Source organism: Corvus cornix, chromosome 6, assembly GCF_000738735.6.
Source record: "Corvus cornix cornix isolate S_Up_H32 chromosome 6, ASM73873v5, whole genome shotgun sequence".
NCBI classification, from domain to species: Eukaryota; Metazoa; Chordata; class Aves; order Passeriformes; family Corvidae; genus Corvus; species Corvus cornix.
Window position 1 is genome coordinate 27082001 of NC_046336.1, and position 17649 is coordinate 27099649.

Below are 17649 nucleotides of genomic sequence, written 5' to 3' on the forward strand. Positions count from 1 at the left end.
GAAAACATTTCTTTTTCTGACCTATTGTCACATTCTGAGATTCCTCTGGGATGAGCTATACAACAGTGATTTTGTGCTGGATCTCTACATCCAGAGGGCACCATGAACAATCTTGAGGTCTGTGAAAGATGACCAAGAAAAGATATCACATATACATCTTTACATCCAGCATAACCAGCGATTTTTTTTTCCCCCCAGGAAATCCATAATGTGTTGAAAAATACCAGCCAATGTATCCCTGGACTTTTCTGATAAACAACACCAATTTCAATTGTACCAACAAACTTGAATGGCAATTCTTAATGCTTTGTATCGGGGCTTCACCCACCAACATATTTCACAGAAGATTTAAACATTCAAACATATTTTAACAATTTTGATTTCCATAAGCAGTCTTCCAAAGTAAAAAAGGTTAAAGTTGGTTTTGCTAATAGAGGGCAAACAAAAGCACTACAGGAGACTAGTATTCTCTAGTTCATAAGAGCTTCAATGTTTGTTATTTAAACAATACACACTACGTTTATGTCAACAACTTCTGATTGTCAATTGAGTATTAAACCAAGAAAAAACCGGTTTGCAGCCTCTGATGCTGTGATTCCAGGCTGGAAAGTTCTTGGGTATAATTTTCAGCCAGACAGCCAAGGACACCAGGAGTTGCAAAAACCATCCATTTCAATTGTAAATGTTACTTTCAAACAATTCTTATTTCACTCCTGGCAAACCACTTTCTACTATCTGTTATTTGCTATGCTCACTGAAGTAGACAGCAATTTTCTAAACATAATTTCCAGGAAATAAACTGACAGAAGTACTTTCTTTCCTTCCTAACCTTATTTAAGAGAACAAAGGTGGCATGCTCACAGGGCATCTGGGGAAGTTTTTATGCCTGTATATCTGTCAGCTTTCCCAACTAGCTTTTTCATCAGCTAATTTCAAACACATTTAACAGAGAGATGAGAATCCCAAATATTTCAGGATTGGGTAACTATATCAGGCCCTCTTTTGTCTTTTAAATTAGAAATTAGGAAATACCAATCAAAAGCTAAAGATTATTACACAAACCAGCTACTTACACAAATTCTCACTGATACAGGAACTGAGAAAGGAAAAGCCTTCACACTGACCCACAAAAGCCTATATCATGAAGGGCCACGTTGAGGGAAAGGTCACAGCAGATTAATTTGTTACTGACTTCAGAAAGCTTTGGGTCAGACCTGCAGGCTCCAGAGGGAGTTACTTTTTGTCCTACCCATCTGATAACCAGAAGTGGCATGACACTTCTTCCTATAAGTGTTATTAAAAAGCATATTTAATATTTATCAGTTAGATTATCTGGCAATACTCATTAGCAATATATTGATAGTAACAGTACTGAAACATGGCACTGAGAATTCTATAGACTATCTATCTATAGACTGCCTGACCAAGAGATGGGGGCATCAGCTCCTGTATACATGAAGAGCTTTTTATATCTGCTCTGTCACAGAGCTGAAGCAACCAGCTGGCAACATCAGTCATCATGCACAGCAACTATACAAACAGATGGAGACAGAAGGTCTTTAAAGCTAATAAACGTAAGCACCACCACTTTTCATGGCAATTAAGTATATTTACTCATGAGGTAGCTACCAGAATTTATTCAATATTTTGATTTCTGCAGCAGAGTTATTAACAAGTTAAAAGCTCAGAAAACTGCTCTGAACCACTTATTGAGGGTTTTTCCAAATACTTTTCACTTAAGAATTAGGAATCCCTGTCAAATTCACATTCTAAACAATGGGCTAATAGTTCAATTGCTAGAATTTTGAAATAAGAATGAGATCTTGTTGCAGAAGCCCTGGAAAAGTAAAAAAAAAAAAAAAAATTATTTTTGTAGCAATGCCCCAAGTAAAAAAAACAAGACTCACCTCAGCCTAGTCCCTACTAGGCTAAACCTAGAACTTCCCACTTGCACAATTATGAATTTCACTCCCTACTTTTATAGTGCTATAGACAAGCAAAACCATTACTATTTACAGATGAAAAAAACAATAGCAGCTTATTCCTTGAACTTAGCAAGCAGGAAAAATCTCAATTTAATGCAAAGTAATACATAAAACCATTAAATAATCAGACCACAGGTACCTAAGCATCTCATTAACAAGACAAAGTATTGAAAGGTTTAAAGTCTTTATCTCATAATCTGAATACCTCTTCTTCAATTTTGCAATATTGCAGAAAGCACACCTGAAATTTGCAGTATGTGCAAATTAACTTCTGCAGCCTGCCTGGAAAAACAGCAAATTCATGTTCTTTTTTATCAAGGCAAAAGGAGTAAATGAAGAAAACTTGCAAGTCAGCTCTCTAGATCTGCTATGGCTCAACACAGCCAAAGTTATTTATAGAGAAAGGTCTCTAAACCAATAGATCTCAGTATTGATATCTTATGCTATCAGTAGAAAGGTTTTTAATAAGCTTTGGTCTCTAACTGGTTGTAAACAGATGACTGAAATGAAGATTTCTAGTCAAGTGTTCATTTGGTAAAAGTGCTCATATAGACAGCCACAAAGTAAGGGAATCTTCTGGGATGCACCTCATTCGTGTCCTGCCTGTGACAGCATCGTAACAGGGACAGCCCTCCAGCAACACTGAAGGCAGACAACTGTTCCACACATCCTGGTTCATTCCTGTTACATCATCTACAGGCTTGGTATAAAAAGGGAAGAATATAATCAAGAAATATGGCCCTTAGAGTACCAAAATTTATTCACAAATTTGGAATTAAAATTAAGTTCAGATTACATTAATTATTCCTTAGATTCTTTAGTCTGTAGTGTCTTTGTTTTATTAAAAAATACATCTTTAAAAGAGCAAATGCTGTATCAACATTACCTCCCATTACTCCGAAGACTGAATGCTGGTACATTTTCCTGCAGATAAAGAAACTGCCATCTCTATTTCCACATCCCATGCCAAAACCAATTATACATGAAGATTTTACTTCAAACCATTGGGAAGGCAGAAAATAAACCCTATAAAACTCAATAATATCTCAAGCTAAACATATGGAAAATAATTAGATTGCTATTTGGTACTATTTTGGTACAGTATCCCACAATATGCAGGCAGCTCCCATACAGGAGGATTTCTCAGAAGTCCTGCACACTTGCTGCTCACGTGCAGTCTCCATTTAACACAAACACACAGGATTGCAGCCAAGAGGTGTGTGAACAGTATTACACTTAACATTCCTGTCAGATTCATATCCTCCTAGTCACCCAGAAACTATTATCCAACTGTCCAGAGATCTGTTGACTCAGAGGCTGAACAGTTTCTGCAGCAGTTTGGGGTAAGAAAATAACCCCAGCTCTCACTTATTTAGTTACACTACCAAGGTCTACATAAAGCAGTACAGCATAATACTTAAGTCCAAGAAAAATGAGCATTTTTTTGCAATTTCTGGTGAAATGAGGAAGGGAAACATAGATGCCCATATAGGCAATTCAAAGGCAAACAACTTGCTTCAATTTTTATTTGGAATTTATCTCCATCATTCTTTATGCAAAGGGTAAGTAAGAACTGTCAAGTGCTTCACGTGGTGTGGCTCACAGCTTAAAATGAAATTTGCTGAAACAACTGTAATTCCATTTGCGGATTAATTCAAAAGCAATTGTCTTCCCAGAAGACAGCTCACCACAGAAAGGAACTGGTGCTCTGTACACATCAGCTTTCCTCCTGAGTGTGCTGTCTAATGGATGCTCAGACTCTGCACTGGAGGCAACCCCAGGGTTACCCCGGATTTGAAGGGCTCAGTCAGACAAGGGCAGAGTTATCCAGAGCCCTGGGAGGATCCCTGATTTGCAGCTTCTCTGCTCGTTCTCATCTGCTTTGGTGAGCTGGTTACAAGACCAGGATGCAAGCTGGGAATGGCTATCCTAGTTTCTGAGGGGATTCAGCATCAGAACACCTTGGGAATGTTTTAGCCAAATTGACAAACTTTGAGAGGTAACACTAAGCTGGACCTAAACTATCCCTTAATTTCAATACAAGCATGTCTTCCATTTATGATACCACTATTAACGATGTTAAGACATAGGAAAAAGATTACCCTAATCATCTACATATTCCCAAATAGCTAGTACTTCAAAAAATATAATGGATTAAAGCAAGAAGTATTTGATTGTCTTAGATCCCTTTTTTCAATAAAACTTTAAAATCTGATACATAGAAAATCATTCCAATTGCTATGAAATTGATAATATATACCTTAAAACAGTAGATTGCTTTAGGAAGGCACAATACAGTGTTTATTAGAGCTCTTGTCTATAATAAAAATGATCTGTTAAAATTTATATATGTTTTAGAAGCAACTTAGGAAATTAAATCAAGTTGTTTGTCTCTCTCAGTTATACTTCACAGATTTTAAATAGAAACTGATACCTATCATGTACACACAGTTGAAAATGACCTTGCTGCAAAGACCATGAATCATACAGCCCCTACCACACAGGTATTGAGTTCTCTCTATACAGCTCTCTCTTCAGATGCAGCCCTAAGACCAACACTTGGCATGAAATTAATGAAGTTAGTGAAACTTCTGGTTGTGAAGACAAAAAGTTATCTTTTAATCCACCCAAATGACTTTTTTTCACTGACCCTACTCAAATGTGAATCTTCTGATGGCAGCCCACATGCTACATGAGAGTAAAGAAGAAACAGTTCCTCTTTTATTATTGCAATTTCCACTTTCATGCCTGCTAGAACTCATTCTAAAGCATGACATTTTTAATTTCCTCTGGCAAACTGATTTTGATTCAACTGCTCACTGCTTAGCATATAAGAATACTGGAATGGGGGACACAGATAGGGTCATTATTCTTGCCTCCAGAAGGGACTTGAATCAAATAGAAATATGGTACAGACCTGCTGAGTTTGATAAACTGCCTGTAAACTGTACACATGCAAAATAAAACTCCCTAGTTATCTTCTCTGTTACAATATTTAAAGACTAAGAAATTTAACACACTGATTTAGTTTTTCTCAGCATTCAACATGCAGCTTGTTGAATATTTTGTTGAAATCCAGTCTTGTTTAGAAGGGAGGGTAGGTATGGTACTGCCATTACTTCGAATACAACTGTGTGACTGAGCCCCTGGAGAGATCCACGTGGTTCTCACATTGTCATGTCCCAGGCTCAGTCTCAAAGACATCCACAAACATGTGCTACAAACATAGCCTGACACTGCAAGCAGCTGATAATTAAGTGTGCTCATAAATCAGAGAGAACACAGCTGAAAGCAGGACAGGAGCTAAGCACATTAACCTTAAATCTGAGTCTACATGACTGAGCTAACTGGCTAATGACATTCCTTATTTAGCCTTTGTGTTTGTGAAACAGTACTCTAACCTACAGAAAAAGGTGGAAATAATTACCTGATAAGGACTAATTGCCACAATACCTCTCACCACCTTCTTTCCTACGCATTTACAAAATTTAAGAACTTGTACAGAAATTGAGCTCTAGCTAATGAGAACCTGCAGATGACAAATCAAGTAGTAGCTCAAGGCTAATTCAACCACTGAGAACACTACAGTTCTGTGAACTGACAATTAACACCAAAATAGAAATTTTCCATAAACCACCTAGAGTATGGACAGAAAACCAAATCAGTAAGCTTGTTTCTGAAGCTCTGTGTCAACATCCAAAGAACAGACTGGCCTAAGAACCAGCTCCTTTCTTGCTTTTTTTTTTTCCATATCACTATCAAGGATCTTTGTTCTCAGACTACAGTTATAAGCCATCCTCATTACAGATAAAAACCAGCCTTATTAGTGGTCCTTAAGAGAATGTCTTCAGAATCTTAGGACAGAAAGCAACATTAAATCAAAATAAAAACTGAGAATCAGTTGCCTGAAGAGTTTATGGGAGTTAAAGAATCTGTGACTAATCTCCCTACTGACAAATACACAGAGAAGTTAAATTACTTTCCCACAAGTCTTGTAGCACAGCTCTTGGATGCCCATAGTGGTTAGAAAGATTTCCATAGCGATAAAGCAACTTCCTGGATATTTCTGGCTTAAGGGCATTGGTCTCCCACAAGCCTATAACAAAAAAAACCCACTATATTTTTCAATTAGCAGCCCAAACTGACAGAAGATGAACAAGCCACTTAATTATTCTGAAATGAACCTGGTCCAATAGTACAAGACAATCTCTCCCATGCTCTGAAAGCAGATCTTACACAGTTTAAAGCAATATTCTTAGAGATGTAGTCAGATGCCTGAGCTGCATAAAAAACATGGAGTTGAGTGGACCAAGACCCAGCAAGAGGAAAAACAGCAGAGTAGACAGGGCAGATAAATGTCAAGGTCTTTTCCAACCTCAGTGATTCCACGGTTCTATGAAAGCAGCTATGTTAACAACTTTACTCGAAGCCTCTGTCCCCTCTCGGCAGGGCAGTCACTTCAACACACATGGAAAAGCTGAGCTCTCCCAACAGGCTCCTTTCCCTGTGAGTGCTAAACACTGCGTGTGTGAGCACGCCCTCACTGCACTGTACTTGCGCTAAGAGACGCCTCGTTTATCACGCGGCTGAAGGGCGGCATATGAAGGCTACTTGCCCCGGGTTCTTCACGGGCCGCAGCGCACCCAGCCAGCGCGGGGCCGCGCGGCCGGGCCCGGCCCTGTGGCACAGGCCGCACTCACGGCGGGGCGGGCAGCGGGCCCGGCCTCACGAACGGGAAGGGGAAGGGGAACGGGAAGGAGAATGGGAAAGGGAAGGGGCGGTGCGGCGGGCCCGCACTGCGCAGGCTCGGCCCAGCCCGACCCCGCCCCGTCCGCCGCGCCCCCTCCCCGTCCGCGAATCCCGCCGGGGGTGGTGTGGGGCGCGGGGCGCAGGCGCGCTCAGGAGGCGCGGAGAGCTCCCGCCCCCCGCGCCCCGCGGGCCCGCGCCGCCCCTCCTGCAGCCCGGGTTTAAAGGCGGCGGCGGCGGCGCCCGGCGCCTTCTGTGACAGCGGCAGCGCCGCTCCGATCCTCGCTTCTGGCGGCCGCCGCCATGTACCGCTATTTGGGGGAGCTGCTGGCGTCCCGCCTGGCTGCCGGCTCCGTGCTGGCGGGCGCGGAGCCGGGCGGGCCGGCAGCGGCCGGGGGGGCAGTGGTGGCGGCGGCGGCATGGGGCGGGGCCGGTGCCCGCGGCGGCACTACTGCGAGGCGGCGAAGAAGGAGGACGACCCCAACTTCTTCAAGATGGTGGAGGGGTTCTTCGATCGCGGCGCCAGCATCGTGGAGGACAAGCTAGTGGAGGGGCTGCGCACCCGCGAGAGCATGGAGGAGCGGCGCCACCGCGTCCGCGGCATCCTCCGCATCATCAAGCCCTGCAACCATGTGCTCAGCGTCTCCTTCCCCATCAAGCGCGACAACGGCGAGTGGGAAGTGATCGAGGGCTACCGGGCGCAGCACAGCCAGCACCGCACGCCCTGCAAGGGAGGTGAGACCCGCCGCGGAGCTCCCCGGGCCCGCGGAGGGCCGCCCCGCCCCGCCGTGCTCCGGCCAGCCGCCCCTGCCCTGCCGGCCCTGTCCCGCCGCGCCCGCTGCCCGCCCGGCCAGCGAGGGTAGGCGGCTGCTTCCCTCTGCCACCCGCGGTATCCGATACCCGAGGGCAAGGCAGGCGCAGGGCGGTTCCTCCGCAGCCCTTCAGCGCTCCGCTGTCCCGGCCCCGCGGGTGATCCCCGGGCCAGCCCCGGTGCCGGCTGTCACGGCTGCCGGTCGGGCCTTCGCCGCACCCACCGCCAGTCTGGCCCTAGGAACGGCGAGGCGAGCCCCCGCCTAATTTTAACTCGGTGTGACTCAGACCAGATAGTGTTTGTAGGGAAACGTGGGAGCACCATGCTAGAAGTGCGTGCTCCAGTCGAGAGCTGGAGGAGCCACTGTCCCTTTACACTCAGCCTGCTGTGTTCGCGAAACCCTAATGCTCACACAGAAAATATCCGTACAGAAAAATAACAAGTGTTAATAACAAGTTAACTGTTACCGGCTGGATACATAGGAAGACAAAAGTGATTTTTCTAGAAGTAGCTAGCTCAGCATAGGTGAGCCCAACGACGTGCCAAGGCACCGAGAGGGTGATTCCCACTGGAGCTGAGCAGAGCTGGGCTCTCGTGGGATTGGCCGTGATCTCAGAGGAATCAGACCCCTTTTTAGTCTGGGATAGATGGCATTTCCTTGAAAAACAAATACAGATGTCTTTCAGCATAACTTACTCAAGAGCTCTGATCTTTATGGACATTTAAATATTGGAAACCATTTCAGGTGTGTGACTCAAACCAGAGCTTCTGTAGTCTGTAAACACATTTTTTTCAGAGTAAACCAGCTTTATGGTAAATAATGATGGTTACAGAAAGCAAGCGATTTCTTATAAATGAGGTCCTCTGACTTCAAGACTAGATTAGGAAGGGTGTTCTTAGGTAAATGTATTTGTAACAATCAGTTCAGCTGTTGTATATATATGACATAAGGATTTCTCTCTGCAGCACAAATAGTCTGTCCTGTTAATGTGATTCCTGACATTCCAAAATCAAATATGTATTGAGTGTCCTGTGACATGCTAAATTCTTACCCAAAAGAGGCTAACTCAGCTTTTGGTTGTTTACTTGAAGCAAGAGTTAGCATCAGACTTAGCTGTAGCTGAAGTTGGGTGTGGCTGAAGTTTACTCTGAGTAAAGCTACTATTCTATGCCATTGCTGTAATTTCTTTTAAAATACTGGTGACTATCACACCGCTGTTGTATCAGTGCTCCAGTTAAGTTACTCTTTGCTGCTGCTTACTGTTTGCTGTACAGCCTGTGTTACTCTTAAGATCCTCCTTGCATAACAAAATGCAGTCCAGTGACAAATGAAGTAATAAAATAGCATTAAATATGATAGCTTCTAATATTTCACATTAGTATTTCTCACAAGTGAAGGAACTAATGTTTACACAACAAATAATTATAAGATGCACTGTACATGAACAAAACCCACCAACTGGGTGATTGGACACCTTCTGTTCGGATACTTATATTTCTAAATCCTCACCAGAATTTCTTGATTTTTGGTGGCATTTGTTATGCCTGTCTGCACTCACACTGAAGCAAACACTGGAGCACTTATAGAAAGCTACAACTGCAGATTCTAAGACAATTGAAAATGACAGCTGAAGAAAGTAGGAGGTCTCAGTAGTTTGTCCCTTTCTTCATGTGCTGCTCCTCACCCCCTCTGGATTTAGGGAAGAAATTGCAAATGATATTTCCTTTCCATTCTTCAGCACAGAGATCATTAATGCATTTCACCTTCTAATGCTCTCTAAGAATTTGCTCGCTATCAGATGACAGATCTGGATTTGCAGTAAATTTAAATGGGATGCATGGTAAGAGTAGATTAATTGCTTGAAACCTGCTATGAAAAAGGTGTGAGGAAGTAGAACATTTCTACTTTAATGGCAAAGGAGTGGTAAAGATATTTCTGCATTTATAGTACATTTGATCCACCCAAAATGCACCAACAACTTGAGCTTTTGTGTAAAAGAGATTTTAAAACTAGAATCTTAGTACAATCCCACAGGGATAAAAGCACAAAGTCCAATGAAATACAACTCTGAATTCCATGTAACAGTATGAAATAGGGAAACTTGCTGAAGTGAGTGTCCCACACACTGTGGACCCCAGAGTCCAATGCAAGTAATTCACACCTTCTAGAAGCAGCAAGGGACATAAGCCCACCTTTTAGAAGAAGGGGTGAGTTGACAAGTGGAAGGCTTGCAAAGACATTAGGAAGAACACAGCTTCCAAATCTTTTCACATGCAGAACTGTGACCTTTAACTTTGCACTTCCTGAAAAGTAAAATTTAGTAAAACAGGGTTACCCATTCTGCATTTTTTTTTTTTGGGAGTGTGTGTGTATATTTGGTACTAAGAAAGAAATGGTGTTTAGTTACTGCTAGGTGATTGCTAGCAAGTAGGGATGCTTTGTCATGTCTGTCATTCTTTCAAGGAGCATTGTGCTTTAAAAGCTCATCTCTTACATTTCTTGAGGTTTACATAAACTGAAGGATAAGAGATGCTGTTTAGAGAATATTAAATACTGTTCTGTATGCAGATTAGACAAATGGTCAAAGTACACTTTAAGATTCAAGTATGAAATGTAGGAGTATAAAAGTTTTTAGGTCTTTTAAAGGCTGTCCTCCTTCAACTGTTTCTAATTCTTTTCAGTACATTCATACCATAATAGTACATTAGCAATTGTGTGTTACTTCTGTATGCCTTTCTGTTTATAAGGGCATTTACAGATTTAACCATGAACTAATGAAGAATTTGTACTGTAAATCAAATTTTAAAATCTTGATTGAAATGCCCTAAACGTGGAGGCAGCTGAATTACTGAAAGAGAGTCTAAATAAACATTTTAATTATTTACACTTTAGTGGCACCTTCTTATTTCTACTAAATGTTTGTAGTTAACAGTATAACATTTAGATGATGTTCCTTCTGTCAGAGATATCTTCAAATTCTTTGCTTGCTCATTCTCTTCTGGAGAATCCTCAATCCCTGTTTAGTGGTCCAGCCCAAATCTGGAAACTGTGAGACTCTAAATGCAAGGTTTACCTTTATAAATCTCACACGTGCATGCAAATGATACCTGCTGGTACAAACCAGCAGTTCCTTGACTAGTACTTCTGTACCTCTTCTGTGCTGCCTTCTCTTTTGCCTGCAGAGTAAAAATACCTCAGCAGGGTGAATGCGGTGAGAGGACTGCTTTGAAAATACAGGTCTTGAGTGGATGGATGGCTGTGGCCTGATGCAGCTGCATGAGGGCAAATCCAGGATCAGTCTTACATTTTTTGTATATAGGCAAACTTCTACATCTTGGTGGGAAACTCGACTGTGATATTTCTATTCAAGAAGTACAATGCTCTTAATACCCTAGTTCTAACAATCAAAAGCATTGTTAATAAAAATAGGAGGTTATTTAAAGGCTTGTCCTACTTTCCTCTCTCCCCCCAAAGCACATGTAAGAACACAAGTCAGCTTGGTTGTGTTGGACATAGCTGTCACTACATGGTAGTGCAGGTGATTCTTCATTGGGTGAAGAAAAGTGCTTTTCTGGAAAAGAAGCATGAGGTACTGAAACATGCTTTCTTTTCAGTTTACAACTTTTGGGGATTTTCCACCTTATTGAGAGAACCCAGAAATAACACTTCTTGTAGGATCTTGTAGTGCTTACCTAATTGTTGTAGAAGTTAATCCTTAATTCTGCTTAGGGAGTTGCAAACCTTTGCAAATTGAGAAGGTGGTGATTCTTTTTCTTAGTGGTGCTTCTCTGCTGTACTTTAGGAATCTTTACAGAACAGTCATGAATATCCCCATTTACGTGGTAGGTCTTGCAGTATGTCCAGCATGCAAATCGAGGTTTTAAGGACTCCATTTTCTACAATGTAAGTGTTTGCTAAAAAGGAAAAATCATTTAGATGCCTCCTCATCCCATTGAGAATGTGGAATAAGCAGTTTTCTTGTGTGTTGGAGCTCAGGTTGCTTGCTCTCCAAACGTAGTATTTATGCAACTGGACTGATGCTGCCTGGTAGCTTAAGTAATGCTGTGGGTCACATCACTCTTTCCTTTGCTGATGTGGTGACTTGCATGCCAGTGGTCAGCACTAACAGGAAACCACAGCTGTTCTTGTTCACTGCACTGACAGCTGCCTAAAGAAGTAAAACAAACCAAATACGATACAGGAAATGAGATGTCTGAATACAGATGACTTTGTTGGAAAGTACTCTGGCAGTTCTTACTTAACATAATAAACCTTTCTAGATAATTTCATCAGGTTCTGTGAAAGGTGTATAACTGGTTAAGCTGCTTTTTATGTGGTTGCTGATGGCTATTTATCGTTAATTGGTCACTTTCAGAAAACAAAATAAACTTACTGAATTCTTACCTGCTTAGTAGTATGGAAGTGATTCCATGTTTGTTAGGCGGCATTTACTATGGGAATAGTGCTGTTAAATGGTTTTAAAACTTTTTCAAGCCTTTCCGTGTTAACCAGCTGTTGAACAGGTCTGTTATAAATGAAACCAAGTGAATCAGAGCTGGAAACAGCCTAACTTGTGTTTGTACTTACCCAGATTGTTGTAACCAAGTCTCGGCTGCTTCCTCAGTTCAGAAAGGCTTTAAAACAGTCTTTAGTTCTGGACTAGATTTAGTATAACTTTTGCTTACAGAGGAATTTTGAAAAGCTTTGTCAAACATTACTTCAAAGTTCACTCTTTTATGTAAAGACAGATGAGTCTTACTTTATTTGTTCAGTTGTCTTGGAGGTGAATGAATCTGATTTCCTGTGTGGTGCTGCCTTGGCTGGTTAGTGGAAGGAGCTGTTCTGCACTACACAGCTTTCCTGTTGTCTGGTCTTAGCTGCTTTTATTCTGCCTGTCAGGATTTATCCTTCTCACTTGGCTCAAGAGTTCATATTAATGAGTTTCTTACTGCATAAGGTGACTTTTATTCATGCCACACTTGCTGCAGTTTTCCCATTGCAGAGGTCTAAGGTTGTCACTGATCTCAGTGCCCAGTCATAAAACACCCTCTGTAGCAGACATTATCTTGTTTAAAATAGTGTACATACATGATGATAGAAACCTTACTTGCAAAATAAAACCTGTACATGGCAGGAGTTGGATCAGTACAACCCCATGTGCTGTCTCAACATTATTTATGCATTTTCTAAGATGGTAAGTACGAGTAGTGCTATAAGGTATCTTCAATTCAGCAGAGCTGTTTATCTTGGGTTGAATTAGTGGCTTTGCTTTTTAAAAGCCATGTATGGGTGAAAGTTAAGAGGTTGTGTCTTTGACCCAAGAGTCTGTCAGAGTAAGACATGGAAATGTCTTACTCTATGGACCATGCAACAGATGGAACTATAACACGGGCCATCTGTAACCTGAAATAAACCTTGGAAACTGATCTAACTCCAAAGGAGTGTGAGAGGTTTATGGGGGCAAAACAAAGGTAATTAGCCTAATTGTGATAACACTTGCAGTGTTATAGCTAAAGCTTATACGACTGCCTTATTTTCGTAGAATCATTAAGACTGGAAAAGACCTCTAAGATTGAGTCCAACCTCTGACCAAGTTTTGTAGGTTTCTGTTCTCTTATTGTAGCTTATCTAACTTTACAATTAGTGCAACAGTGGATATACATTTAAATTGCAAATTTAAAAAAAATAAAGGAATGGGTGTCCTGTCTTTTACTGTCTTTTGATAAGCTAATTGCGATGTGAGCCGTGTCAGGTTTTTGTTTTTACCTCTGGTACTCTTGTAGGAGGCTATGCCTTGCTCTTTTGGCTGTGAATCTTTTTAGTCTAAGCTTTTTCATATAATCAGCTCATACCATTGGTGCAGTAGCCAGCTTTGTCCTTGATCTTAAATAGTTGTTTTGCCACTGTTGGCTCCTTGTCTATTTATAGAGAGATCATACTTCTCTCAGCATTGGGCTTTCTGCATAAACACGTGTTGGGGGGCGGTGAGGAGAGGAATCTCCTCTGTGATAGTCTCCCTCCTGTTCTCTGGGTGATCCTAGCAAGCACTTTTTTGTTGCATGAATTGCAACAGCTCCATCTTGTCAGGAATTAGACTCTTAAGAAGAGCATGGAATTTGCCTGCCTCATGTCAGCACTGTGGTGGCTTATTGTTTTGTAGCTCCTATGGCATTTGGACCAGCCAGGGCCAACTTGTGTGTTATTTCCACCCTCTGCACACACCCCCCTCTGCACATAGTAATAATATCTGTGTGGAAGCAGTTTACTGTATGTCCCTGTTTCTGTCCTTGTTGCTACAGTCTTGAGTGCACTTTAATGAGCGACCTAATCCTTTAGGTGGGGCTGAGGTAGTTCTATAGGTGAGAGACTTTATTTCATAGCCATGTTCTAACTGCGTAAATTCATGTACGATTTGCTTGCCTGGTAGTGTACTAAATTTGCTGTATTCATACTTAAAACACTAAGTCTTATGAATGCACCAGAGATAATTTTTGAATAGAGAATATTCTTGGCTTTTCTCAGCATGGATTGAAATAAACATATATGTTTCTGCATGTTTCAAGTGCAGCTTATTAAAAACATACAATAAGTGGTATCCTGAAGTACTCTGTCTGGCTGAGTACCTTGTGGTCATTTTATACATACTGGTACTTAAAGCAGCATGGTAGGATGTCTCTATAGGGGAATGTCTGTCCTGCCCCAGCTTTATAGCTGGCTAGTGCTGTATAGGAAGAGATAAATATTTTTATCTCCTCCCTTGGCAGTTAGTGAATTGAATTTAGGAATTAGTAGTTCTTGTTGCTGATTGGTGTATGGTGTTCTTGTTTTCCAGTACTGAATTACTCATCTTGCTTTATTAGGTTTATCTGGAATTTCCTTGTCTTCAGTAGTTACAAATTGGTCACTGTGCTGTTTACCACACTTTCCCAATGGTTAAATAAGGCTCAGCATTCTCCTTCTAGGGAAGGCTGGATTGTTTTTCTGAATCTGGAAAAATGTATGTGTTCTGAAAGAATCTAAGAATTGCTTGGATGATCTGTCCCTACTGAGTTAGGTGTCAGTGATTACTTTGATAGTAGTACAGTCATAATTGCACTTGCTTACTTACCAAACATGAAAATATTATACATAATCCACAGTTAAAACATTGAGGAACTAAGGCACTGCAGTAAGTGCTGGTTTATGGATTTTGCGGAATCCATAGGTGAACATCTATACTGAAGCTCCTTCAGACCGTGGACTTACACTCAAGCTTTTGCACAGGGTCAGGCAAGCTGCTAACCCACAGAGCTACTGCAGAATCCAGTGTTGCTAATTGGAAGGTTAACATGCTTGTGGTCAGTCCTAGAAACTTCCAAAGGAGATCATGACATCTGTGTTGCTGAGTGCTGTGTGGGTAGTGTAGGATAGCTGCTGCTCTGGAAGGCTTCCTTTGATGAGCAAGCACTTTGCAAATAGAGGTGAGCAGAACAAATGCACCATATTAACAGGAATTGTCATCTGTAAAGGACCCAAATTAGTTCCAAAGTCCACAAGATCATCACAACCAGAAGAAAACACCAAAGTCAAAGCAGGATAAAACTCTCAGTTAGATATTAATAATTTAGACTGAGATGCAAATGTGTTCCAGGTTCTGGGGAACTTGAGAGACTTACTAAGATTTGAAAGATATTTAGTGCGGGAGGAGTAGTTTACCAAGTGTTTTGCACTGAACTGTTGCTATGGCAACTGTTTAGTTTTTGAGAGTTTGAATACCTCGTGCTCGTTAGTGGTGGGGGCATACGTAGGTACTACCATTTAGGATCACTGCACTGGAAGCTCGGAAAATAGTGACACTACCTTCCCTAAATAGCTTTGTAGGCGTATGAGAAAGGCAGTAGTCATCCTAGAAAAGCTGGTGGTTCTGTACACCACGTTTTCTAAGGAAGCATCATAAACACACTGAACATCACAGAACATACTGAAATCTCTACAACGTAAAATCTAGTAGGATGTATAACCAGTTTTCTTGGAAATCAAGGTCTTTGTTATGTGCATGTTAGTACACTCCTTGCTACAAAGTGATAAAATGATTAAAATGATAACTGACTGCTGTTACTATACAATCCAAAGTAGCCTTGCTGATGATGACTACTTTGATGTGTATTCAAAAAACACTGTGTTTATAGCGCTTTCTACCTTCATTTGGAAAAGTGAAAATTAGTCCATAGCATCTATTTAAGAAGCTAAGCTTAAATCATGAGCAAACAATTACTGGGCTTAGTGCAAGCGGTAACTAGAGTGAAGTATAATACAGGTCATAAAAAAGAAGTTTTAAAACCATAAACACAGCCATGTGATGATAAAGCCTTCTCTTTATACTGACCAATACTAAAAAAAATTTAAATTAAAACGTTTCCTCATCCTGAAGCTGTTGTGCATAGAAAAACAAAGTCTCTCTTAGCATACTGTTTAACTTCTTGGGGCGTGGTAAGGAAAGAGAATTCTCAACTAGAACAAGAATTCATATGTTTTCCAATGAAAAGTATTTTCCATGGCAGTGAGTCATACTGTAACTTGAGGCTTTCTTCAGGCTATTTTTTGTAGCTAGTTTGCTGTAAAAGGCACAAGTTTCCAGAGACTTTCTGCGTGGGACTTGCCAGGGCTTAAAAAAATTACAATCTTGCTACCTAACAGTAACTTCTGTTTGCTTTTATGTAGTGGGAACCTTAAAAAAAAAAAAAAAAGCCAAAAAACCAAACCCAGTATTTTATCTGTGCATATGGTCCATTTTTAGACTCAGGCTATTGAATGCATCGTAACACTGCCAAAGCAGTCATACCAAATGCGTGGCAATACTCCTGCCAAATTAGGAAGCTGTCAAACTAAATTTCAATGATGTCCAAATAGAATAGAAATTAAGTATGTCTTTTATCTTTGTGCATCCGCTTGCAGATGGAATGTACAGCATTCTCAGATGCCTGCTTCTCATCAGTCTTAACAGCTTAGCACAAATAACTTCCCTGTCAAGAGGTGATCCTCTTGTAGAGTAATTACAATTCCTGGAAAACAGTAACTGGCTGAACTGTGAAAAGGAATGAAATGTTACCGCATCTTAAATGTTATGTGCTCCTGCCAGGAAAGGGAAAAATTCATCACACCTGTCAGGGAACCTGGGATCACACCCTGAACTCCGCCTAATGGGAGATTTTACCACATAAACTAGAGAAGAATGACTAGTAAAGTCAGCACAGCTCTCAGAATTGACTAATCTTCCACTTACGAAGATAAAGCCAGCAGTCAAGCCATTTCAATTACAACTGTTTAAAAGCCTGGGAAAAAAGTTAAACCTTATTCAGAAATACAAAGTTGTCCAGAAAAGAACAGTTTTAGCCTCAAGTCCAAAGGTTTTTTGTGTTCTGGTATAGGTACATGGCTGACAAATAGGCAGCTCAGTTGAAAACCTGTCAGTACTTTTTTAGTCTTGGGGCTTTTTCCCTATTTACCTTGATATGAAAATGTAATATTTATTGCATCAAAGTTTGTAGTAATCCTTGACTGTAATACAAGGAACCAGAGATCTAACTGTTTTACATGCACTGGAGTACATGCACTAGCACTTCTAGTTGAAGTGCTGCTTGTTTACCTCTTCAGAGCCTATCTTCCATATGATTTGCAGGAGAGGCTTCCCTCTCTTTTTGTATTTTGCTTCTCTCTTTAAACTGTACAAGATCACTATCCCTAAGTATTTAGTCTCCTTGCTCCTTTTCATATATCAATAAACAACATTTTTTGTGCCTGCAGGAGTACATTTATAGCAAAACTGCTTTGTATACACAACTTCAAAGTTTAAATAAGTATATGGGTTGAATAAATACACAGTGATACAGTTCAGCTGGGGGTGGAGGGGCAGAGTTCACTTCTGGCCAACACAGACTGTGACTTCAAACTTGACTGGCTTGAGCAATACTCAAATGAGACCTTTCCCCAGAGTACCTGTTCAACCAAGAGGTATGATTTCCCCAGACAGGACAGCCAGTGCCATAGGTAGTGTTTGCTCTTGCTCAGAGCTTGACAGAAGGATAACTGCTCCTCTGAAGGATCAGAGTAAGACATTAAAAAAAACC

The 17649-nt window shown here is 41.1% G+C and overlaps 2 protein-coding genes across 6 annotated transcripts in view; one reads left to right on the forward strand and one right to left on the reverse strand.

Moving 5' to 3' along the window:
- Positions 1–6703, reverse strand: part of SHLD2 (shieldin complex subunit 2) — a 29811-nt gene extending 23108 nt beyond the window's left edge. For 4 of the 5 annotated variants that reach the window (XM_039554433.1, XM_019286626.3, XM_010400855.4 and 1 more), the window contains exon 1: positions 6361–6703. The gene's annotated coding sequence lies outside the window, so the exon portion shown is untranslated. Of the gene's footprint in view, positions 1–21; positions 1841–6360 lie in introns of those variants that run through there. The other variant, XM_010400854.4, reaches the window with a different exon arrangement.
- A 245-nt stretch (positions 6704–6948) lies between these two features.
- The window catches only part of GLUD1 (glutamate dehydrogenase 1), a 29350-nt gene continuing 18649 nt past the window's right edge, over positions 6949–17649 (forward strand). The window contains 2 exon segments of the mRNA XM_039553917.1: positions 6949–7155; positions 7158–7466. Of these exon segments, the coding sequence (XP_039409851.1) occupies positions 7035–7155; positions 7158–7466 (430 nt within the window). The 5' untranslated portion in view covers positions 6949–7034.